General features: G+C 58.9%; 1 protein-coding gene across 1 annotated transcript; it reads left to right on the top strand.

Annotated features, from left to right (window-relative positions):
- The first annotated feature begins 39 nt into the window (after positions 1-39).
- LAMB3 (laminin subunit beta 3) lies at positions 40-23,358 on the top strand. The gene is made up of 22 exons (XM_040085619.1): positions 40-88; positions 722-876; positions 9,167-9,281; positions 9,458-9,531; positions 10,462-10,641; positions 11,001-11,064; positions 11,337-11,512; positions 12,330-12,450; positions 12,721-12,909; positions 12,991-13,146; positions 13,671-13,870; positions 14,718-14,829; positions 15,241-15,613; positions 16,453-16,613; positions 17,489-17,697; positions 18,632-18,835; positions 19,441-19,585; positions 20,387-20,594; positions 21,582-21,723; positions 21,851-22,027; positions 22,378-22,531; positions 22,938-23,358. The coding sequence occupies exons 1-22, from the start codon at positions 40-42 to the stop codon at positions 23,072-23,074; spliced, it is 3,501 nt and encodes a 1,166-aa protein (XP_039941553.1). The 3' UTR covers positions 23,075-23,358.
- The last annotated feature ends 2 nt before the right edge of the window (positions 23,359-23,360 follow it).

A 23,360-nucleotide genomic window follows, 5' to 3' on the forward strand; every position in this document is an offset into this window, starting at 1 on the left:
TCTCGCTGCAAACTCTTCCCCGGGTGTGTCCGTGGCCGGATGGAGCCTCGCTGCCGGCTGTGGCCATGGGCAGCGTTTGTGCTGCTGGGTAAGGCTCACACGCGGTGCTCCCGAAAGAGCAGGGCTCCAGCTGGCTGAACAGCACCGCTGCTGATGGGGTCTGCTCCTGTATCCGCAGCCACAGAGAGCCTGGGTTTCATTGTAGTGCTGGGGGATGGCAGGAGGCTGCTGCTCTGCGCCCTGAGCTGCAGGGCTGGCTCTGGGGACAGGGGACATCAGCCAGGGCTGGCTGTGGGGACAGGGGACATCAGCCAGAACTGGCTCTGGGGACAGGGGACATCACCAGGGCTGGCTGTGGGGACAGGGGACATCAGCCAGGGCTGGCTGTGGGGACAGGGGACATCAGTTTAGGCTGGCTTTGGGGACAGGGGACACCACCAGGGCTGGTCAGTTCAATGCTCACGGCACGGAGCATCCCTGCAGCCCAAAACCTGGGGCCAGGGCAAGGAAGTGTTTTGGAAATAACTCTTAGTACAAAGCATTATTAAAAAATAAAAGTGCCTCAGGGGTGAGTGCCTTTTCTCTTTGCCAGCACCTGCCCTGGGGAGGCTGTCCCGAGCACGGGGGCTGGTTTGGTGCAGCACACAGCTGCTGTTCTCTGAGGCTGGCTGGTGTCCGTGCCTCCCTGACACTGCCCTGATCCCTGTTCCTGCTGTTCCAGCTGCCCCACGACTCCTGGGAGCGCAGAGAGCCTGTTCCCAGGGAGCCTGCTACCCTCCCCCCGGGGACCTGCTGCTGGGACGAGCCCCTCACCTGAGAGCCTCCTCCACCTGCGGCCTCAGCAAGCCCGAGACGTACTGCACACCCCACGGACAGGTACAGCCCCTGCTCACCCCGAGGCTTCATCCATCCCATCCTCCCCTCCCCGCCGGCAGCGATGTGTGCGGGCTCTGAGCCGGGCTGCTGGGAGCTGTCCCTGCCCCTGGAACAGGATGGGATGAGCTTTAAGGTCCTTCCCAACACAAATCATCCCGTGATCCTGGGATGTGTCCCGCTCCCAGCCATGCTGCCCCACCTGCAGAGTGCCCTGGAGCTCTTCTCTGCCGTCCTCGTCACTGAGGAGCTGAGCATGAAGGCAGTGGCAGGGCGTGGGCAGCAAAATCCTGGTGTGGAGCATTGTGGGCAAAATATCCCAAACCCTCCTATCCCAGGACACTTTAGTTATGAACTAAACTCGTGTTTTACTCGTCATGAATGGGTACGTTTCAGGTCTGTCACAAAGACTTGGAAATGCTGCTGAAGTGAACAACAGTTTGCAGTCACTGGTTCTGCGGGGGCAGGAGATCCTGCTGGGGGGACGCTGCTTCATTCCCAGAGCTGCCACCAAACCAGAGGGAGAGTTTAGGGATAAATCTGCCCCAGCACAGGGCTGAGAGCTGCAGGGGTGATGCCTCCCTGGTGTGAGCATTTCCTACACCCTTTCCATAGGAAATGCCTCCGGAGGAGCCCCGAGGGTTCAGTGCAGGACAGGCAGAAAGGGTCTTGGAAGAGATGCTCCAGAGGAAAGGAGGTGGCAGCCCTCCAGTGTTCCCTGCACTGAAGCCCAGCTCCAGTGAGTCAGCCTTCTCCTGGTTTCAATTCCCCTCCTAACTGAAGGCCAAGATGAGGCTGTGAGCGGATTTGTTGTGGAGCCAGTGGTGTTGTGGCTGGGCTGGAGAGATTTCCCCTCATCCCTGAGCTCAGGGAGGGGGCAGCTCCCGGCCCAGAGGGGTGTGAGCATCCAATCCTCCTGGATGCAGGGCTGGCTGCAGCATCTCTCCTCCCTCAGGGCCTTTTCTGGGCTGACAGTCACAGCCAGGCATTTCCTCCACTCCCTTTTTCTGGAGCTCTTCTGCTGCTCCCAGGGATCAGGATTTGTGCTCACCAAACAAATAAACCCCTCCTGCTTCCCGTGGCTTAATTAGATTTTCCCTTCCGAATTTCTGCTTATAGATGAGGAAAATTGCTCATTACTGCGCCTCTTCATTTAACAATGACTTTTGGCAGCGACTTTTATTTGAGAAGGGGGCTTGGGGGCCTTGTGCTTGGGAAGTGAGTGTGGACAAAACCCTGATTAAGCTGCTCATGCTAACAGCAGCTGGGACGGGCTGGTTCCCCCCTGTGCCTGAGCCCAGGAGCTCTTTCAAAGGGCATCACTGAGATCCTCTGCATCATTTGTGATCTTTGAAATGGAGCCTGGACATCTCTGCTGGCTGCGCTACTCCTGGAGAAGGAATGAGCTGGGTGCAGGATTAGGGGGTGAGAGCTCCTGGAGGAAGGCAGGCAGCGAGGCTGCAGTGATCTTTTCCAGGCTACAAATCCCCAAACTACTTGGTTTTCATATCCCTCGTCCCTTGCCTTACAAGGACCAGGGTTAAAGGGGACAATTAACATTATGTCGACTTGGATTCTCCAGCTCTAGCTCTGGGAGCTTCCTAACATTTTCTACTTTCCTTTACTGAAATGAGATATTCGGAGTTAATGACAGCAAATCCCCCGATTTCTGTTCTGCAGCTGTAATTGCTGATGGAGGTTTGATCATACCAACTCTTAACTTGGGAGAAATCCCCACGGGCTCAGCATTTCCTAATTTTTCCCTCCCTTTCTCTACTTCCCTAATTTAAGCAAAACTGAACTCCATTTCCCCCGTTCCCATCCTATAAAAAGCAAGCCCGTTTAATTTATAGACTCCTAGGACCCTTTTTTGGTTACAAGCCTTGCTCTTGTTCAGTTGCCAAAGAGGTACAAATCCGGAGGTGGTTTTGCAACCTCAGCGGAGGGCATGGGACAGGCGTTGCTGTCACCGCTGCGGTGCCCGCGGCTGCCAGCGCTGCCCCAGGGCCCTCTTTTGCAACTCTGGTGGTCACTCATCAACTTCAGCCTCTGCTCCATTGTCTGCCCCAGCTCCGGATCCCTCTAACCTTTATACTTTGCGCTGGGGATTGCTCCATCCCCGCCCGGGGGCTCAGCCCGGTGAAAGCCAAAGAGGACACTCAGCACTGCCGTTTATAGCACAGGGCAGCGACCGGAGCAGCCACGGGAGGTGGAACCGGGCGGGCCAATGGTCCTGCCTGGAAATCACCCGGTGCCGGAGTCAGCGGGGCAGGGAAACTGGAAATGGAATGGGAAAATAAGCGAGGCTGGGTTTGGAGCCTGGGAGGTGCTGGGGAAAGGCTCGGCGTGAAAGACTGTGATGGACTGAGGTGTGATTCGAGCCTCAGTTAACAATTCTCTTCCTTTTACCATAGAATATATAAAAATATATGTGTTTTCTATGTAAATATAAATGTATGCAGAGCACAGAGAGGAGCAGCTCCTGCTGTACCCCCAGCCAAGGGGAGGCACAGAGCGGCTTCCACAGACGCCTGGAGCATCCCTGTGAGATCCTGAGCCAGAGAGCAGGGGAGGAGGCAGGACAGGAGCAGAGCTGTGTCCCTGTGCTGGTGCTCCTGGAGCAGCTTGGGGGCTGTGACTGGGAGTCCTCACCCTCCAGCCCTGGTGGATTTTTGATATTTAAAATGTTTGTGTGGGATTTTCTGCCTTCTCTCACCTGATCTTTGTGGGCACCTGGTGGATGTGAAGGGAGGGCAGTCACCTCTATCAGCTCCGGTGTCTGGAGCCATCCACGGGGGACTGAGAGGAGCGGTTCCAGAGGGACCTGTGGGCCCTGTGGGAGGCGGGGGAGGGAGATATGAGCCCCTGCGAGCTCCTGGCACAGCACAGGGGTCCCTCCTGCTGATGGACAGTGCCAGCTGCCTGGCAGGGCTGCTCTGGAGCCTCAGCACCGACTCCTCTTTGGCTGCTTCCAAAAATACCATCCAATGTCTGCCAGGAGGGAAGCGCCAGACGGATCTGGAGCCGTGCTGGTGCTGGCTAGTGCTTGCATCTGCTGGGCCACCTGCCTGAGTCGCTCAGGGAGCTGGGAGCCCACCCCAGCACACTGGGAGAGCTCTGCCTCCCTGCTCACTTTGGTTCCAGCCCCACAGCAAGCTTTTGACAGGATCAACACATTCACAAAATCATGAAATAACCGTGGTAGGATGGGACCAAAGCATGGCTTCTAGTTCGGGGCTTTCCTTCATCAAGTCAGGGCTTTGCACTGAGTAATTTGTGCTCCTGAGGGGTTGAAGGTAATGCAGCAAGCACAGGCTGCTGCTCAGGGCTTATCTCACCCAGGCATTCCGGCACGCCCTGCTCTTTGCTGCAGGGATGTGTCCCTACCTGCCCAAGAAAAAGCTCATTTCCCATTATTTTTCCCCTCCTCCCTTCACTGTATTTTTTTTTTTTTTTTGCCTCAGGGCTGCAGATTGACACACGCTGGGAGACATCTCTCGCTGCCTTGCAGCAGGACGTGTGTGGGGGGTGGGATAAGCTGGCGCAGTTTGGGGTTTGCAGCCTGTCAGATCATCCTGGCAGATTTTAGACGAAGTTTTGCTGATGTGAGAACAGATGGGGTGAGGAAAACAGCACCCACGTGCCTGCTTTTGAGCAAGGGAAAGGAACTCCATTTCCTTAAAGCTCATCCCTGGGATGTTTGTCCAGCTCGTGGCTTTCCCCCATTTCTCTGTGTTTTGAGCATAACCTTGGAGCTCCCTTTCAGCATCATTTCCAACCAGACAAGCAAGGAAGTGACACTGAGAACCTCAGGCCCAGGCTGGGATTTTGGGGTGTCTTGTGCAGGGCTGGGAAATGGATCCCGATGGCTCCGTCTCAACTCTGTGATTCTGTGATGGATCTGTGCTCCAAAACGGAATCCCAGTGATTAGTGAGCACCAGCTGCTCTCTGGGAAGTTTAACCATGATGACAGAGCCATGGGAACTTCTGCTGCCTTTTCCCCTGACAAATTTATGGAATTCTTCACAGGCATGGCAAGCCCTTCTCCATGAGCCTGGCACAGCCATGTCCTGCAGAGAACAGTGCTGGGATAGAGAGCTGTCCTGCAGAAAATGGCCTGGAATGGGGAATGACATCAATATCCTGCAGAAAACTGTGCTGGGATAGAGAGCTGTCCTGCAGAAAATGGCCTGGAATAGGGAATGACATCAATATCCTGCAGGAAACTGCTGGGATAGAGAGCTGTCCTGCAGAAAATGGCCTGCAATAGGGAATGACATCAATATCCTGCAGAGAACAGTGCTGGGATAGAGAGCTGTCCTGCAGAAAATGGCCTGGAATAGGGAATAACATCAATATCCTGCAGAGAACAGTGCTGGGATAGAGAGCTGTCCTGCAGAAAATGGCTTGGAATAGGGAATGACATAAATATTCTGCAGAAAACTGTGCTGGGATAGAGAGCTGTCCTGCAGAAAATGGCTTGGAATAGGGAATGACATCAATATCCTGCAGAAAACTGTGCTGGGATAGAGAGCTGTCCTGCAGAAAATAGGGAATTACATCACTTGGCTTGGCAGGTGCCTTTGTCCCCCAGGTAACTTACGGTCTCTGCCCACCCCATTGTTTAATAACCCTAAATCTCTGTCTCTGTACAAATCCCCAGATTGTTCCCAGATAAAACTGGAGTGGTAACTGCTGTCCCTGTGGAATACCGGCTGTGCAAGAGCTGCCTGGTGGGAGGCTGAGTGCCAGGAGCCCGACTGGCACCGCGCTGTCCCCCTGCCACGAGCGGGGTCACACGTGGGACCCCCGAGGTCTCCGCAGCCACGGGAGGTCTCTGTTCCACGGCTGCACAGCTCAGCTTCCCTTTCTGCTGATGAATAAGGGCACTTTATTTTGGGTTGTGCTCCTGTGCCAGGAGGTTTTTATTTCAAGGGCTCATGTTAAAATGGCAGCAGGAGCTCCTGAAATAACTTTGGGGCTGTCAGGTTGGAGCTGTGTGAGGTCTGCTGGCCCTGCGTGAGCAGAGAGGCTGCTCAGGAGCTGGGTCACAAGGTCAGGGCAGGAGCAGAGCAGCAAAACCTGCACAAGTGCCACGCTCAGGCATTTTCAAGCCGTTCTTTGTGGACTTTTCCCCCCTTCCATTTATTTCTGAGCCATGACTCTATTTATTCTGAGCACAGTAATTTTCCCTCTCACACAACTGCGTTGTGAATTTTCTTTGAAAAGTCTGGAATGAATTTCCCTTAATCCCAGAACTTCCCTAACCCATACTTTGTGTGGCTCTGGAGTAGCTTGGAGGCACAGAAGGAGAGAAGAGATTTTCTTGTCGACCCACAGCCTCTTTTACCTTCCTAAAATGGTCCTGCCAGCCCCCACCCCTTCCCAAACACGGCCCAGTTCCCTGCCTGGCAGCGAGGGGAGGACGTGCCAAGAGCCAGCGCTGCCCCGGGGTGCCTGACCCAGAGTAGAACCCAAAATCTTCCTTGTCATTCATCACGTAGTGCTGCAGCCCTCGTGTGTTCCTGGCCCAGCTCCCAGGGACCCACTCAGCCTGGTTTAAAAAAAAAAAAAAAAAATGGGAGCTGGAAAAAGGTACGTGCTGGTGAATCTCTCCTCGTTTTGGGCTGTCATTTTTGGTAATTCCCTCTGTCCCAAGGAACTTTGAGACACATAGTCGCTGCTGGTAAGAGCAGATCCTGCTGTTGTGCAATACAGGGGTTTCACAATTTACTCCGAGGATGTGAAATGAATCTGGCTTCCAGCGTTAATTTTAGTCTTAATTAAAAAAAAAAAAAAGAGGAAAAAAAGAAAAAAAAAAAGAGTTTTTCGCACCCAGCACAGCCCCGGGCTGCCTGGGAAGGGTTTGTCTCACAGAGCTGAAGCTTCATTTTGATTTAGCAGCAGGTTTGAAGTGGGGCTGCAGCTGCATTGTGGCTGCTGGAGAGCAGCGCTGTCCCTGGCTGTGTGAATGATCTCATAAGTATGCACGAGTCACTCCTAATGAATAATTTAGCCGAGATTAACCTTTCCCCTTGCAGAAAACCTTCCTTTCTCCTTTGCTGAGCACAGTCAGAACTGGTGGGAAGTTTAATCACCGCTGGCAATTGTTCAGTAGATTATTTCTGTGGATAATTCCTGCAGCTCCCCGACAATTCGCTGCTCGTGGCCATTATCTGAAATGAGTTCTGCCTAGTCCTGATTAAATTATTTGTGATTCTCACTGGTAGAGCCAGGGAAATTGCATGATTATGTATTTTCAGTGCTATGTTTGCTTACTTTGTGATATTGTTATAAATATTGTAGTTTGCCAACTCCCCTGCTGGGGTATTTATAGAGAGAGAACATAAAGATGGTGAAAAATATGGAAACAGATGGGTTACAAGTGAGGATCTCACTGTGCACCCAGCTGGGGAAGGGCTCCCAGGCCTGGGACAGAGCAGACTCAGGTCTGGACTGTGTTAAGAATGAAATCACAGATTAATTATTGTAAACCACAGATTAATTTCTAAAGGAGAAACCAGAAATTGTGGTGTCACCGTGGCCCAGTGGCTGCCCTCCCGAGCACAGACCTGTCCCTTCCCTCTGAAGGGCCCTATTTTGGCTTTGGGTTGGATTTGATTCCTCTATTTTAAGCATCCTGTGGAAAGTTTTAGCACGGAGCTGGCTGTGAAGTGCTGCTTGTCACTTGTCACTTGTCACTTGTCACTTGTCACTTGTCAGCCCATGTCCCTGCCCAGTCACTGAAAGCTGATTCCCCACTGGGGTCCCAACATGCCCGTGCCTCTGGTGTCACCCAAAGCCCCTGCAGCCCCTGCCAGCCCTGCAGAGGGTATCTCATTGCCTTCCCTGTGCCAGCTGTGCCCCTGCCAGACCCAGACCCACTCTGCACCCAGGGTGACCTTTCTGAGCCGTCAGGGCTGGCTCCTGCCATCTCTGCCCCATCCTCCCTGATCCCCCAGGCTCTGCGATGTGTCCGTGTGACAGACGTGTCCCACTGCTCCCTTTGGGAGGCTCATCTGCTGCTCAGGCCTCTGACAGCTCAGAATTCCAGAGGATTTGGGTTGGAGGAGACGATGCAGTGTCAGTGCCCTGTCACAGGACACCTCCCACTGTCCCAGGCTGCTCCAAGCCCCGTCCAACCTGGCCTTGGACACTGTCAGGAATGAGGCAGGCACAGTTTCTGTGGATAACCTGTTTTCCACCAGGCTGGGGGTGCTGAGCCCATCATTTCATGCCCTGAGCAGCATCTTTCCCCTCCCAGTGGTCTCTGCAGTCCCTGGCGTTTGTTCCACTCCAAGCGCTTCAGTCCTCCCCGTGTCCCCTGGGGATGCTGCTGTGGGCTCTGGCACCATCTCCTAATTCACCATCTCCTAATTCACCATCTCCTAATTCACCATCTCCTAATTCACCATCTCCTAATTAATTCCCTGCCCTTCCCCACCTTGGCCTCACCTGGCTGTCTCCATCCCACTCTCGTGGTGGTCCTCGCCCAACCTGCTCGCCCACCCGGTGCCTGCCTCTCCCCTTGGCTGCTGTCCAGCCCTTCCCCGCTCCCGGCTCTTGCTCAGTCTCTTCCCCGCTGCTCTCTGCCCGTTTCGGAGCCGGCTCAGGAGCCCCGCGGTGGCGGCCGGCGGTGCCTGCAGGGAGCGTTGCCTGGTTAGTGACATTTTGGGTATTTGTTTGCTCCCGGGGGACGGTTTTCTCCAGTCCCCACATTCCCCGTGCTAAATCTCTGTTTACTCCTTGGGTCACTTGCTCAAGTGAAGGGCTGAACTTTGAGCCGCTCGACTTCCCACCCCCTGGCTTCTCACCCACTGTTTGCTCCTGCTCTGCTCCTGGGGGAGAGCCCTGGGGGCCGAGCACTGCCGGAGCCCGTGGATAGGAGAGAAAGGCCCTCTGTTCACCAGACAGCCCCTCGGCAGTGTGGAAAGGGCAAACCAGTCCTGAAAAGCTGCAAAGGGCTTTCTATCAAGTGTTGGCGTTCTGGAAACCAGAGGGGGGTTGCTTAAAAAAAACGCAGTTATGGTGGTTCGCCAAAAATCTGTGTTAGTCAAAAGCATTTTGGGTTTAGTTTTCAGTCCATAAAAACCTCGAGCTGTGGCTTTTAATAAGGTGTGGAGGGGAGCTCTTGAGGCTTGTGTGTTGCTGATCGTGGCCCTTCAGCTCTCCCTAAACGAGCTGTGCTGATGCTCTTTGGTCCTTACTGGATCCACCCTGCCTTTCCTCCTCACCGCTGAGGCTTTTCCCTCCGGGATGCTGGGATGGTCACTCCCGTCCTTTCTTTTGCAGTGGAGCATGAAATGCTGCAGGTGTGACTCGAGGCTGCCCCACAGCTACGGCGGGCACCGCGTGGAGAACGTCCTGTCCTCGGCCGGCCGCGCGCGCTGGTGGCAGTCCCAGAACGGTGAGGGCCACCGGGGTCACGGGGACACAAGCTGCTGCCAACAACCCGCCCGAGGGGAAGAGGGAATGGCGCTGAGCTCCGTGGACGGGGAGGACAGGGGGAAATGACCGTCCTGACTGGTTATTGCCCCGATGTCACCAGGGTGTCCCTGTGACGGTGCCTCTCTGTGCCCGCAGGTGTGGAGCGCGTGTCCCTGCAGCTGGACCTGGAGCAGATGTTCCAGCTGGACAGCGTCGTGCTGCACTTCAGGGTTGGTGTCTGTGGGAGCTCCTCTGCTGGCGAGGTGTCACACCGTGGTGTCACCCCACGGTGGCAGCCTGTGTGTCTGTCCCTGCCCCTTGGTGTCACACTATGGTGTCACCCCATGGTGGCAGCCTGTGTGTCTGTCCCTGCCCCTTGGTGTCACCCAGCGGTGTCACCCTGTGGTGCCAGTCCATGTGTCTATCTCTGCCCCAAAGTGTCACCCTGTGGTGTCACCCCATGGTGCTAGCCCATGTGTCTGTCCCTGCCCCTTGGTGTCACCCAGCGGTGTCACCCCGCGGTGCCAGCCTATGTCTGTCTCTGCCCCGTGGTGTCACCCTGTGGTGTCACCCCGCGGTGCCAGCCTGTGTGTCTGTCCCTGCCCCGTGGTGTCACACTATGGTGTCACCCCATGGTGCCACCCTGTGGTGCCAGTCCATGTGTCTATCACTGCCCCGAGGTGTCACCCTGTGGTGCCAGCCTGTGTCTGTCCCTGCCCCGTGGTATCACCCTGTGGTGCCAGTCCATGTGTCTATCTCTGCCCCAAAGTGTCACCCTGTGGTGTCACCCCATGGTGCCAGCCTGTGTCAGTCCCTGCCCCGTGGTGTCACCCAGCGGTGTCACCCCGTGGTGCCAGCCTGTGTCTGTCCCTGCCCCGTGGTGTCACCCTGTGGTGTCACCCCGCGGTGCCAGCCTGTGTCTGTCCCTGCCCCGTGGTGTCACCCCACGGTGTCACCCCGTGGTGCCAGCCTGTGTCTGTCCCTGCCCCATGGTGTCACCCCGTGGTGTCACCCCGCGGTGCCAGCCTGTGTCTGTCCCTGCCCCTTGGTGTCACCCCACGGTGTCACCCTGCGGTGCCAGCCTGTGTCTGTCCCTGCCCCGTGGTGTCACCCCACGGTGTCACCCCGCGGTGCCAGCCTGTGTCTGTCCCTGCCCGCAGTCGCCGCCCGCAGCGATGCTGATCGAGTGCTCGGTGGACGCCGGCAGGACGTGGCAGGTGCTGCAGTACCTGGCATCCGACTGCGCCGCCGCCTTCCCCCGCGTGCCCCGCGGCTCCCCCGAGCGCTGGCAGGACCCCCGGTGCCAGGAGCTGCGAGGGCACCCCCTGCACGGGGGCACGGTAGGGACTGGGGGTTCGTGGCGGGGACCCCCCGTTGTGGCCCTGGGGTTGGGCTGGGTGGTGCTGCAGGAACACGGGGGGCTGGAGGCCTCGTACACCTGGTGAGGGGTGGGGCCCGTGGCACCCAGCGCTGCTGAGGGCAGTCCTTGGGAAGGTTCCTGCTCCTCTGGCAGGAACGCCTTTGCTGCTCTGTGATGGGTGAGGTGTCGTGTTGGACCTCCTGCAAAGTCCTCTGCAGCTCTCAAAGCTGTCCTTGGGTTTAGTGATGTTGTGCAGAGGCAAGTCCAGAGCACACAGCACCCAGAGCAGGGAGCAGCTTGAGTTCCCAGCTTTGTAACCTGTTTATTTTCCCCTCTAAGGTGAAATTCAGCGTCCGAGACCTGGGGTCTACAATCAGCTCCTCTTACAGCCAAGCTGTTGAGAGTAAGTGATGGGCGTCCTCCAGAGCTGAAAGGGAATGAGGCTCCTCGTGGTTCTCCCTGCAGTGACGGGAAGTTCTGAGCTGGGGTAACCCCAGGGGGACCCTGAGCTGCACATCTGGGCTGTCAAGGAGCAGCTTTTGGTCTTTGCTGATGGCTCAGCTGCTGCTCTTTGTGCCGATTCCTCCTTCCCTTGCTCTGAGCCCTCCCCACCAACTGCCAGGAGCTTCTGCTGGGCACCTGCTGCCCCTCACACCCGTCCCCTGTCCCCACCAGAGCTGGGGCCCTTCACCAACCTGCGCATCAACTTCACGGAGCTGCCCCACATCCCACGCCAGGGGTACCACTCGCCCAGCACCTTCTACGCCGTGACGGAGATGCAGGTGCTGGGGAGCTGCTTCTGCCACGGGCACGCCGAGCGCTGCGCCCCTGCGGGGGACCAGCACAGCACGGTGAGCTCGGGGTGCCAGGGACTGGACACCACTGGGATGGTACTGGTGTGAACTGCCTGGGGCATGGACACCACTGGGATGGCTCTGCTCAGGGTGTCAGGGCATGGACACCACTGGGATGGCTCTGCTGTGGGATACTAGGGGCATGGACACCACTGGGATGGTACTGGTGTGAACTGCCTGGGGCATGGACACCACTGGGATGGCTCTGCTCGGGGTGTCAGGGCATGGACACCACTGGGATGGTTCTGCTGTGGGATACTAGGGGCATGGACACCACTGGGATGGTACTGGTGTGAACTGCCTGGGGCATGGACACCACTGGGATGGCTCTGCTCGGGGTGTCAGGGCATGGACACCACTGGGATGGTTCTGCTGTGGGATACTAGGGGCATGGACACCACTGGGATGGTACTGGTGTGAACTGCCTGGGGCATGGACACCACTGGGATGGCTCTGCTCGGGGTGCCAGGGCATGGACACCGCTGGGATGGCTCTGTTCGGGGTGCCAGGGCATGGACACCACTGGGATGGCTCTGCTCAGGGTGCCAGGGACTGGACACCACTGGGATGGTTCTGCATGGGGTGCCAGGGCATGGACACCGCTGGGATGGCTCTGTTCGGGGTGCCAGGGCATGGACACCACTGGGATGGCTCCACTGCCTGTCCAAGGTGCTCCTTGGGACACCTTGGCTGCAGTGACCACAAATGGGCCGTGGGAGGCTCTTTGATAGCATGAACTGGAGAGGCATCGGGAGGGTGAGGCTCTGTCCTGAGCCGTGCCACCAGGGTGGGTGACACCTTGTCTGCGCAGCAGGTCACCGCTCACTGCGTGTGCCAGCACAACACGGCCGGGCCCCACTGCGAGCGCTGCGCCGCCCTGTTCAACGCCCGGCCCTGGGCACCCGCCGAGGACAGCCACCCCCACGAGTGCCAGCGTACGGCCAGTGCTCCCCCATCCCCAAATCCTGCCCAGCCAGGAGCTCCCTTCCCTGGGGCTCTGTGGGGCTGGGTGGTGACACGGTGTCTCGGCGCCTTTGCCTCTCATGGGCTGCACCAGTCCGCAGCCCCTGGTGCCACCGTGGGGCTGTCACGGGTGTCACTGTGTCACACGGGAGCCTTGGGCACCCTCTAGTGCCAACGCCGCTGCTGCCGGAGGGGTTTGCACGGTGCCAGCTCCAACCCAGCCGTTTTCTGGGATTGTTTAGGATGCGACTGCAATGGTCACTCGTCCTCGTGCCACTTTGACCCCGAGCTGTACCGGGCCAGCAGCGGGGCCAGCGGGGGGGTGTGTGACAACTGCCAGCACAACACCGAGGGCAACAACTGCGAGCGCTGCAAAGCCAACTATTTCCGCAACCCGCGGCGGGAGCTGAGCCACCCCGAGGCCTGTCTGCGTGAGTGACGCCCCAAACCCCCCGCAGCACCTTCCCCAGGACCTGCCCCCCTCAGCTGGGACGTTTCTTGCCCCTTGGCAGCCTGTGAGTGTGACCCGGAGGGCAGCGTGCCCGGCTCTGTCTGTGACCCGGGGACGGGGCGCTGTGTCTGCAAGGACAACGTGCACGGCGACCGCTGCCACCTCTGCAAGCCGGGCTTTGCCCAGCTGGCCGGTGCCAACCCCGCTGGGTGCCACAGTGAGTACCCCCGGGACACCCCCCTGCCCCCTCCAAAAGGGACCCGGGTCCTGCCCAGCTTTGGTTTGGGGTTTTCAAGCCAAGGGCCCGTTTTGTAAAGGTTTATAAAAGCTCCTTGCTCAGTCTGGGGCTGGTTTCAGGTGCAGCAAAAAGCACAGGGCAGGTGGGGCTTGGGGAGGTGCAGATGTATCCTGAGGAGGTGATGCCATGAGGGAGCAGAGCAGCTGTGGGTCAGGAGGTGATGCCATGAGGGAGCAGAGCAGCTGTGGGTCAGGAGGTGATGCCATGCAGGGAGCAGGGCAGCTGTGGGTCTGGACACTGCTGTGTCCCCTGGTCTGGGGGATGCTGAGGCTCCTCGGGCCCCAATTCCTGCTGCAGCATTTGTGGGGTGCTGTCAGAGCGAGGCGCAGATCTCCTGAGGTCAGGTGGGAAGGGAGGGAGGGAGGGAGGGAGAGCCCCTCTTGGGGTGGCTGCGGCTCCTTCGGGATGCTGTTCCCACCACAGCCAGCCCCTCCCTGTCGCAGGATGCGCCTGCAATGCCCTGGGGACGCGGCAGGACACGGTGCCCTGTGACGGTGACACCGGGAGATGCTCCTGCCTGCCCAACGTGGTGGGCAGCGACTGCGGGCAGTGCGCGGCCGGGCACTGGGGCCTGGGCAGCGGGCAGGGCTGCCGGCCCTGTGCCTGCCACCCCCGCGGCTCCCACAGCCCCCACTGCAACCAGGTACCCGCCGGGCAGCCTCGGGGTCGCTGCTCTTCCTGCAGCACCGTTTCCTTTCCATTTCCCTGCGCTTGCTCTGCTTTTTCCTTTCCTGACTCCACGTTGCTGCTGTGAGGGGCTCTCGGGGGTTGAGCTGCTCAGACCAGGGTGGTACGGCCATGGCTCCGTGTCCCCTCACTGGGGACGTGCCAGAGCATCAAACCCACCTCCTTTGACCCGTGCCATCCATAGGAACCTTCAAAAAAAGGAGCCGCGTGCTCCCCAGTGCATCCCACTCCTGTTTTCCCTTCTCCTAACTCTTAGAAAACACCACGGCAGACTATTCAGGAAAATGAGAGAAGGTGCTAATTATTGAGGCAAGATTAAGTCACTTTAACAAGCCTGATATTTACCAAGGAAGTCCTAATAAGACATCTTCATAGAGGCGAGGGAAGTTAATTATGCTCATTTGTCAATGAAAAGCATGTGTGCCACTTCAGGCTTAAGAGGCAACTGGGAAAATTAAATGTGAAAAAACCCCAAACCATGACAAATTCTAAGAGCCTAAGATAGGTTCCAAAGGAGCTCAGCGTGGGGAGGAGACCTGAGACAGCAAAGCAGCTGCTCGTGGGCGGTCGCTTTGTTTTCGAAACAAGGCTGAACGCCCTCCTCGTGGTGCTGGGGCTGTTCGGAGCCTGTTGGCATCCTGTGCCTGGGCTGCAGCCTGGCACGGGCACCTCGGGCGTGCCCTGGGCGCAGGCCGAGGGGAGGAAATGGCCCACGTGCTGGTTTTGGTGGTCCAGAGCCGCTGGGGGAAGCTCTGGCAGGAAAGTGTGGGGCAGTGGGTGCTCCTGACGTGCTCCCCTCTCAGTTCACAGGGCAGTGCCCGTGCAGGGACGGCTTCACAGGACAGACGTGCTCGGCCGCGGGGCAGCAGCAGTGCCCGCCCAGGCACTACAGAGACGCACGGGGAGGGTGCACAGGTACCGCTTTGGCTGGGGCAGGGTTTCCTGTGTCAGATCACGGATTATCTGGGAAAGGGAGCGGCAGACCCACGTGCTGACATCCCTGTTTGGCAAGAGAGATTTCCTCTCTGGAGCAGGCTCCCAGCTCATCTCCAGCATCCTCCAGTGCCCTCCCAGCAGCCTTGGGCGAGTCCTGGGCCACGCTGGGCTGGCCCTGTAGGGTCAGGGGCTGTGCCAGCTCCTAGCCTGGGGGCTCTTCCCATCCCTCTGCCTGTGCCACCTTTGTCCCAGCTGCTGCAGGAGCTGGCGGGAGGGGACGGGCATCAGCTTGGGTTGGGACCTCATTAACCCTAATTAAGAGTCTGGTTTCATACAGACACGAAGTTATTCACCGCCACCTTCTCTCTCCCTCCACCTTTGCCGTCCCAGCGTGCGACTGCGACTTCCAGGGCACGGAGGAAGCGGGCTGCGACAAGGCCACGGGCCGGTGCCTGTGCCGCGCCGGCGTGGCCGGGCCCCGCTGCGACCGGTGCCAGCAGGGCCGCTGCGGGCCCTACCCCGGCTGCCAGCTGTGCCACCCCTGCTTCCGCACCTACGACGGGGACATGGAGCGCCTGCGCCAGCGCCAGGCCGGCCTGGCCAACGCCACGGCCCTGCTGCCCGCGGGCACGGGGGGCTCCGGGCTGGGCCCCCGCCTCTCGCGGGCGCAGGGGAACCTGCGGCAGGCGCAGGGCGTCCTCGGCCACCCCGCCGTGACGCAGCAGGGCCTGGCACAGGCGGGCAGCGCGCTGGCTGCCATCAGGTGAGGGGCGGGCGCTGCCCGTGGGGCGCATCCCTGGAGCTGCTGGGGTTTCTCTGTGAGCTGCTCGCCCGGCTTCTGCTCCGTTCCTGTCCCTGCCACGCCTGGCTCCGCTCAGGAGGGGAGCAGGGGAGCAGCAGAGCAGTGTTTCTGTGTGGGCCTGTCCCCTGCACAGCGTCCCCGGGGCAGGGGGAGCGTGGGCAGCCTGCATGGTGGCACTCAGGGTGTGTGGTGGCACTCAGAGCTGTATGGTGGCACTCAGGGCTGTGCAGTGGCACACAGGGATGCATGGTGGCACTCAGGGCTGAGTGGTGGCACTCAGGGATGCGTGGTGGCACTCAGGGTGTGTGGTGGCACTCAGGGATGCATGGTGGCACTCAAGGATGGTGTGATGGCATTCAGGGCCATGTGGTGGCACTCAGAGCTGTGTGGTGGCACTCAGGGATGCGTGGTGGCACTCGGGTGCGCGGTGGCACTCAGGGATGTGTGGTGGCACTCAGGGATGCATGGTGGCACTCAGGATGGTGTGATGGCATTCAGGGCCATGTGGTGGCACTCAGAGCTGTGTGGTGGCACTCAGGGATGTGTGGTGGCACTCTCAGGGCACATCCAGCATTCGTGCTCCCTGTGTGGGCACAGGGCTGTGGAGGGGCTGCAGCCCAGCTCCTCTCTCTGCAAACCTGCGAGGCCCTGGGGTGTACTTGGTGGTCTCTGGGCTCAGAAGTGCCCCTTTGCCAGGTGCTGGCTGTGCCCCAGCCCAGGTGGCCCCTCTTGGCCCCGCTCTCTTTCTGCAGCTGCTTTGCTCTCTACCTAATTCACATTTTGTTCTTTTTCTCTCCCAGGGAGCAGGTCCGAGGCATAAATCCCAACCTTCGTTTCCTGGATGACACCGCCTCTCTGTCGAGGGAGCTGGAGGCCCTCAACAGCAGCTTGTTTATCACCAGCTCCCAGTACCAGAGCAAGAGGACCCAGTTTGAATCCAGCCGCAGCACGGACCTGTCAGGTACGGCTCTGCGTCTCTTCATTTGCAGTCTTGAATTTACCTCAGCGTGACTGCCTGGGGTTTCCCCCCGGCTGGGTGGATGAGAAGGGGTTTTTAACCTGCTGTCAGCCTCAGCACAGCAAACAGATCTCTCCCAGCGAGGGGGGTGCTTCCATGGCCTGGCCTTTCATAATTGGGGCATTTGCTCTGGTGTTCTGTGTTCCTGTTCCCCACCAGCACGGCTTCTGCTGCCAGGGAGGGGTGGGAAGGGGACAGCCCTGCTGGGGAGTGCCACTGAATCCATGAGGCACCGGGAGAACGGAGGCTGTGCACAGATGGAAGGGATGGAGGGTGGGGAAGAGAGCCAGGCGCCTGTCAGGCGCTGGGGAGGAGAAGAGCTCATTAAGCCCTGTGATGATGCTGGGCCATGAGTCCCTGCTCCAGCCCCTTCTCCTGCAGTGCCTCACTGCTGTCCCCTCCCTGCCACAGCACACAGCTTGGGGACATGCCAGCCATGCCCAGTGGCACCAGGACAGTTCACTCTGCGCCTCTGTCCTCTCAGAGCTCCGTGTCCTGGCCGCCTTCCTTCCAGCCTGTGCTGGAGGGGAATCGTGGGGCTGCTGGGGAGCTGGGAAAAGGCTCTGGAATCTGATCCTGCCAAAGCCCAGGGTCAGCGTGTGTGCCTTGGCTGGCTTCAGCCTTTTAACCCCAACCCTGAGTTCAGCCCTTCAGGAGACCTCGAGCTTGCTGAGAGAATGGCCAAAATTTGGAATGAAGAGGGGTTTTTGGTGATGCCCCGGTGACTAACCCCCGGCTGCACCCTCTCCTGTGCTCACCGAGGGGCCCCGCTGCATTTCTGAGTCATTTGTGCCATTCATCGCCTTCGTTCCTCACAGGAGCCTTCCAGACCATCCGCTCTGCCTACCAGAGCTCCAGCAGCGCCAGCAGCCTGGCTGCAGCTGCCCCGGGGCTGCTGGCCCAGGCCAGGGAGAGCCGCCAGAGCGCCGCGGGGCTGGAGGGGGACCTGGCTGGGGACACGGCCAAGCTGCTGGCCCTGAAGGGAGAGCTGGCCTCAGCCCCCGACCTCACCCCTGTCATCAACCAGGTGAAGATGCAAAGCGGGTTTTTCACTTCCCCACGGGGTGTGTCTGGGTTCCAAGGGCACCCTGAGGAGCTCAGGAGCCTCATCCCACAGCATCTTCTCAGGCACGGCAGGAGCGAGGCTCTGTCCAGACACCCCCGGCTGGAGAATCGGCTGGGGGATCACAGATCCCAAAGCACTGCCCTCCACCCCCTCCCTGCCGCGTGCTTTTCCCTGCGGGGACTCTCTCATCTCACTCCTTCCATCTCCAAGACCCACTTAATTTCTGGATGAGGTTTCTCTCATTTCTCCTTCTCTGCTTTGTTATTGCCATGGAGACCCATCCTCGGTGTCGGTTGCTGTGGAGACCACCAGCCTCCCCTCTCTGCTGCCGGGGGCACGGGCACGTTCCGAGCCACCGGCACGTTCCGAGCCGCCAGCCTGGCCTGGCTGTGCACGTGCCCCTGCTGCAGTGACAGTCTGGGGCACGCTCTGCCAGGTGCCAGAGTTAAAACTGCCGCTGCTCTCCAGGGGCTTCTCCTCCAGGTCTCCCCCAAAGCAAACAGGGCACAGGGCTCGTTCTGCAGAGGTGTTTGCTCCACATAGATGTGCGGTTACTCATTGTGAACCATTGGGGCTCGGCTCCTGCTTTGCTCCTGTTTCTGCCCCAGCTCGGGCTGGTGAGGCCGTGCTGAGCTGGTGTCACCGGCTCAGGGGAGGGCATCCAGCTCTGGCTGCCCTTCTCCCACGGTGGCACATCTCCATTGCTTTGGGCTGTGCCCCCTGTGTCACTGCCAGCCCGCTGGGCTCCCTCCCGTGTCCACACAGCTCCTGCAGTGACCTCAGCAGCTCCCAGCTGAGCCCTGCCATCCCTGTGGGGCTGCGTTTCCCTCCCCGTGGGCACCGAGGTGTGTCCAGCCGGGCGCTGCCCAACTCCAGCCGTTCTCTCCCTGCCCAGGTGTGCGGAGGGGCCCGAGCGGAGCCGTGCACCCCTGCCCGCTGCCAGGGGCTGCTGTGCCCCCGGGACAACAGCTCTGTCTGTGGGGCTGGCCGGCCCTGCCACGGCCTCTTCCCGCTGGCCAGCGGCGCCCTGGCTGCGGCCGGGCGAGCGGCCAAGGAGTTCAGCAGCCTGAGCGCCCGGCTCCAGGACACGGCACAGCTGGTGAGTGTGGGCACTGCCCGTCCCCCGGCTCAGACCTCTGCTTACCACAGCTGAGAGTGAGGAATACGCACCTCAAACCCTGTTTGAGGCTTGATCCCTTAGGCAGCTTCAGAAATCCAGGGATTTTGGAGTGGGAGGCTCCCTGTGTCTGTGTGGGTCCTGCCTCCCCTGATGAAGGCACGTGAGTGGCACTGGACACAGCACAAGGAAGCCTCTTTCTCCATCCTGGGTTGGGATCAGTGTGGCAGAAGGGCTGGGAATATGGAAAACTCTGACATTCTGCAGGTTTGATGCATTTGATGCAATCAGAGAGAGTTCACGTGTTAGGATCCTTGCAGCTTCTCTCTGTGCCTTGCAAAGAGAGACTGAGCTTTCAAAGCAATTCAAAATCCATTTCAAAGGCGTTTCTAGAAGCTAAACGGTGCTGTCCCCCTTTGAGAGCTTCCCTTGCAGATCCAACCCTCAGTCTTTAACATTTACAGTCCTTCAAAGCTCTGGCCCGGTGAGGGCAGGGAATAGCACCGTGCCCGGGCCGGGTCAGAGCCGAGGCAGGGCTGTGGGCTCTGGCTGGAGCAGAGGCACCATCAGGCCGTTGCTGTGTGCAGATTGAGACGACGGAGCTGTCGGCAAGTCAGATCCAGAGCAGCGTGCGGCGGCTGGCGGAGCAGCTGGGGGTCAGCAGGACGCAGATCCAGGCCGACGTGCGGCGCCTGCGGCAGCTCCTGCAGCGGGTGCGGAGCTTCCTGGCAGGTACCTCCAGCACCTCCGGGGCGCAGCCTGCTCTGAGCACGGACACAGCTGCTGTTTGCGGTGATCAGAGAATCTCCGAGCTTGGAAAAGGCCCCCAAGGTCATCCATGCCCGATCCCTGCCTTGTCACCAGCCCAGAGCACTGAGTGCCACTGAGTGCCAGGTGTTCCCTGGACATTCCAGGGATGGGGATTTGCAGCCAGCAGTGACCTGATGCAGAGAGGTTTTCCGGCCACGCTCGCTGATGCAGGCAGACAGAGAGATGACCCTTCTCCTGAGCAGGCTGTTAATCAGATGAGAATTCCTTGTTGTCCTACAAACTGATGGGATGACTTATTGTTCACAGACAGATTGTAATAACATAATGAGCCTCCTGAGCATTAGCCGAATAAGAAAACCAGGTCATTTGGTGCTGCCTGGTGTTAATGATGAGTGAAGATATTTCTGAGCTAATCGCTGGGCTAATGTCCCTTGGGCTCTGCCTGCTTCTGATTTATTAACTTTTATTTGTGAAATGAAAAAAGGCTTGTCTTGAAACACCCCCTCATCTGCTCAGTGAGGGCTGCCTGACTGCTCTGGGCTCAGCCATGGCGTTATCGTTGCCAAATTCAAGGCATCATTTCATCTCTTTCCTGGTGCGAATGAGGAGTGCATGGAATTCGAGGAGATTAATTCAGAAGGGATCCTGGCGGCTGTCTGGAATGAGGGGATGTGTGTGAGATGTGCACGGGTGTCTGCCCTCCTCCTCCCTTGCCTCTGCACTCCCACCTTCCCTGACGCCGTCCTTGTGCTGGCTCCGCAGACAAGGACACGGATCCTGCCTCTATCCAGGAAATCAGCGAGTCGGTTCTCTCCCTGCGTCTCCCCACGGACGCCGCTGCGGTCCGGAGGAGAATGACCGAGATCCAAAAGCTGGCGGCGGAGCTGCAGTGCCCGGAGGACATCCTTGCCCAGACGGCCGAGGACATCGCCAGGGCCAAGAGGCTGCAGCAGGAGGCAGAACAGGCCAGGTCGGTGGGAGTTCAAGGCCCTTGGCAGCCGAGGGTCCCTCGGCTGGGGTGGAACTGGTGGTTCTCAGCTGGGTTCAAATCTTGCTCTGCCCCAGCTGTCCTGACTTGCACAATCTGAACTTTTAGGCCAGGGTCTTCTGTGTCCGTCCAGTGCCTAAAAGAATGAGTCTGCAATCTCCAGACGCCTCCCTGGGGCCCCAGTGCGAATAAATCTCCCAAGAATAGTTCCTGTTATAGATACCAGGACGAGAAGGGCTTTATCAAAAGCAGTGGAGGATTTTCTCTTATCTCGAGTGCCTGTGCTGGCAGATGACAGCGTTGCCCTGGTATTAGTTGATATTGGTGACCTACATCCTAATTGCACAAGAGAGCATGGGGAGACTCAAGGGGCTATTTGTTTTCTGGGTGAAAGTTAGGAGGATTATTCCACGGTCCCTTAAAAAGTAATTACAGGGTGCCCTTGCCAATTTGGAGCATCTGCTTTGTCACAAGTTGACTTGCAGCAATACCCCGGAGAGAAGGTCAGTGGGATAAATCTCTAAACTCCTTGGCAGTGTCTGACACCTGCTTAACCTGCTGGAAGTGATGAGCCAGGGGAGCCTGGCTTTCTCCAGAGCTCTGTCACCTGAGCAGCCCCACTGTGAGCAGAAAACCATTCATTGGAGCTGCTTCCGTGGTTACCGCTTTCCCTTTGATACCTTGTCATGCACCATGAAATAAACCCTTCTGATCGCTTTGAAGGAAGGTGTTTCTCTCCTCCTCTTGGTTTGTCTCCTCAGCTTGAGGCTGTGGAGTGGAACTGATGTTTTCCTCACAAGAAAACCTGCTGGAGTCCAGACATCTGGGTTTTGGGGGTGGGAGATTGCAACCTCCCCAGCAGCAATCCTCTCTTGCTTCCCAAACTCCCTGATTTTACCTCTGTGATGTCAGCTTCCAGTCCGCGCCCTTACCCGCACTCACTCCCGGCCGCTTCCCACCTTTCCGCAGGAACCGGGCAAACGCCGTGGAGGGCAGCGTGGAAGAGGTGCTGGGCACCCTGCAGCGAGCCAACACGGTGCTGCTGGAGGCCCAGGGAGCCCTCAGGGGCTCGGGCTCCTCGCTGCGCTTCATCCAGGAGCGCGTGGACGAGGTGAGGGATTCCCAGAGCCCGGGTCCCCGTCACCGCGCGCGTCCTTCGGCCAGCGGAGCCGGACCCCGCTCGGGGGGACGGGGTGGGTTTGATGCTGCCCTGCTGACGGGGGTCCCTCTGCCCGCAGATCGAGGCTGTCCTGGGGCCGGCCGAGAAGAGCGTGGCGGCCGTGGGGGCCGGGCTGGCCGGGCTGGCCGAGCGGCTGTCGCGGCTGCAGCGCGGCGCTGACCAGAACCGCCTGCGGGCTGGGGACACGCGGGACACGGCGGGGACAGCGGCACAGCGGGCTGGCGGTGCCCAGCAGGTACGGGCTGGCGGTGTGCCCGCTGCCAGCGCGGCGCTGCCAGCCGTGACCCGGCTCCGGAGGGTTTCCTGTGCGGGTCAGGGCTGTCGCATCACAGCATCAGCATCCCGGGGTCGTTCCCGATCCTAACGCCCTTGGCTGGGAATTCATTTCTGGTCTGTCCTGCCTGGGGCAGGGCAGCTCGTGGAGCTGTCTGTCAGTCTCGGAGCGCATCACGAACTGCCACGCATTTGGTAACAGGGACAAAGCTCTGGTGCAGTGTCCATTTGATGTCCAAGCAGGATTCAACACTGGGAATCCCCCTCTCCACTGCCTGCTGGATCTGACCTGCGGTGTTTGCTTTCCCCTAGGCTTTTGCACAGGTGAAGGAGCTGTACTCGGAGCTGCAGAGCAGGATGGGGCAGGGCCTGGAGCTGGGGGAGCAGGGCAGGAGGGTGCAGAACATCGGCCGGGAGGCGCAGGCTCTCTTCCAGGAGACCATGGGCATCATGCTCAGGATGGAAAGTAAGGATCTCACAATGTCACCGTGCCCTGGGGGAGAGCGTGGACTGCTGTGGGGTGAGGGGAGGGAGCGATGAGGGAGACAACACACTTTGGGCAGCGAGAGGGTGGGGTTTGGGCTGTAGCTGGTGGTGCTGTGCCTGGAAATCGAGAGTTTTCCAGGGCGTCACCATGGAGGGGAGCCCTGCCTGCAGTGCCACTGTGCTCCTGTTTTCCTCCACATCCTCACTTCCACTTGTTGGCATTGAAAACCAATGGGAGTGGTGATTTGGGGGTTGTTCAGAGGGTGGGGAGCAGAGGGAGTGCAGGATGTTGGTTTTCTTGCCCCGTCAGAGCTGTGCAGGAGTGAGGTGGAGGCTCAGCCCTGGCCCACCGCGTAACCCTTCCCTTCCCTGCCCTCTCTCCTCAGCTTTAGAGTCGGAAATTCAGGAAGGCAACAGGGCTCTGGTGTCCAGGATGTCTCGGCTGTCAGGGCTGGAGGAGCAGGTGGGAAGGATCCGGGACAACATCAAGAAGAAAGTCTCCTACTACGAGAGCTGCTCGTGAGCAGCTCCCGTGCTCCAGGGCACCGCTGCCTCCTCTGCACACACAGACTGCTGCATTCATTCCCGTTTGCCACCTGGAGTTCTCCTGTGCCCAGTATCCCTATTTTTAGCAAGTTAATTTTCCATACCTCTGGAAAATAGCTGCACTGAACTGAAGGAGCAGCCCCATGGAGTGGGTTGGACTGGCCGAAGCTGCCCAGTGGTTGGAGGAAAAAGGGGGAGAGACATCAGGCTCTCATGACAAATAAACATATCCCCAGGTTGTTATTTCCAGAGGGCTTTATAAA

This window comes from Hirundo rustica, chromosome 24, assembly GCF_015227805.2.
Source record: "Hirundo rustica isolate bHirRus1 chromosome 24, bHirRus1.pri.v3, whole genome shotgun sequence".
In the NCBI taxonomy this organism is placed as follows: domain Eukaryota; kingdom Metazoa; phylum Chordata; class Aves; order Passeriformes; family Hirundinidae; genus Hirundo; species Hirundo rustica.

Bases quoted from the DNA above. Each gene is read 5' to 3' on its own strand.
- LAMB3 (XM_040085619.1), top strand. From the start codon at position 40: ATGGAGCCTCGCTGCCGGCTGTGGCCATGGGCAGCGTTTGTGCTGCTG. The intron at 13,147-13,670 runs GTGAGTACCCCC...TCCCTGTCGCAG, and splicing joins CAACCCCGCTGGGTGCCACA to GATGCGCCTGCAATGCCCTG. The intron at 14,830-15,240 runs GTACCGCTTTGG...TTGCCGTCCCAG, and splicing joins CGCACGGGGAGGGTGCACAG to CGTGCGACTGCGACTTCCAG.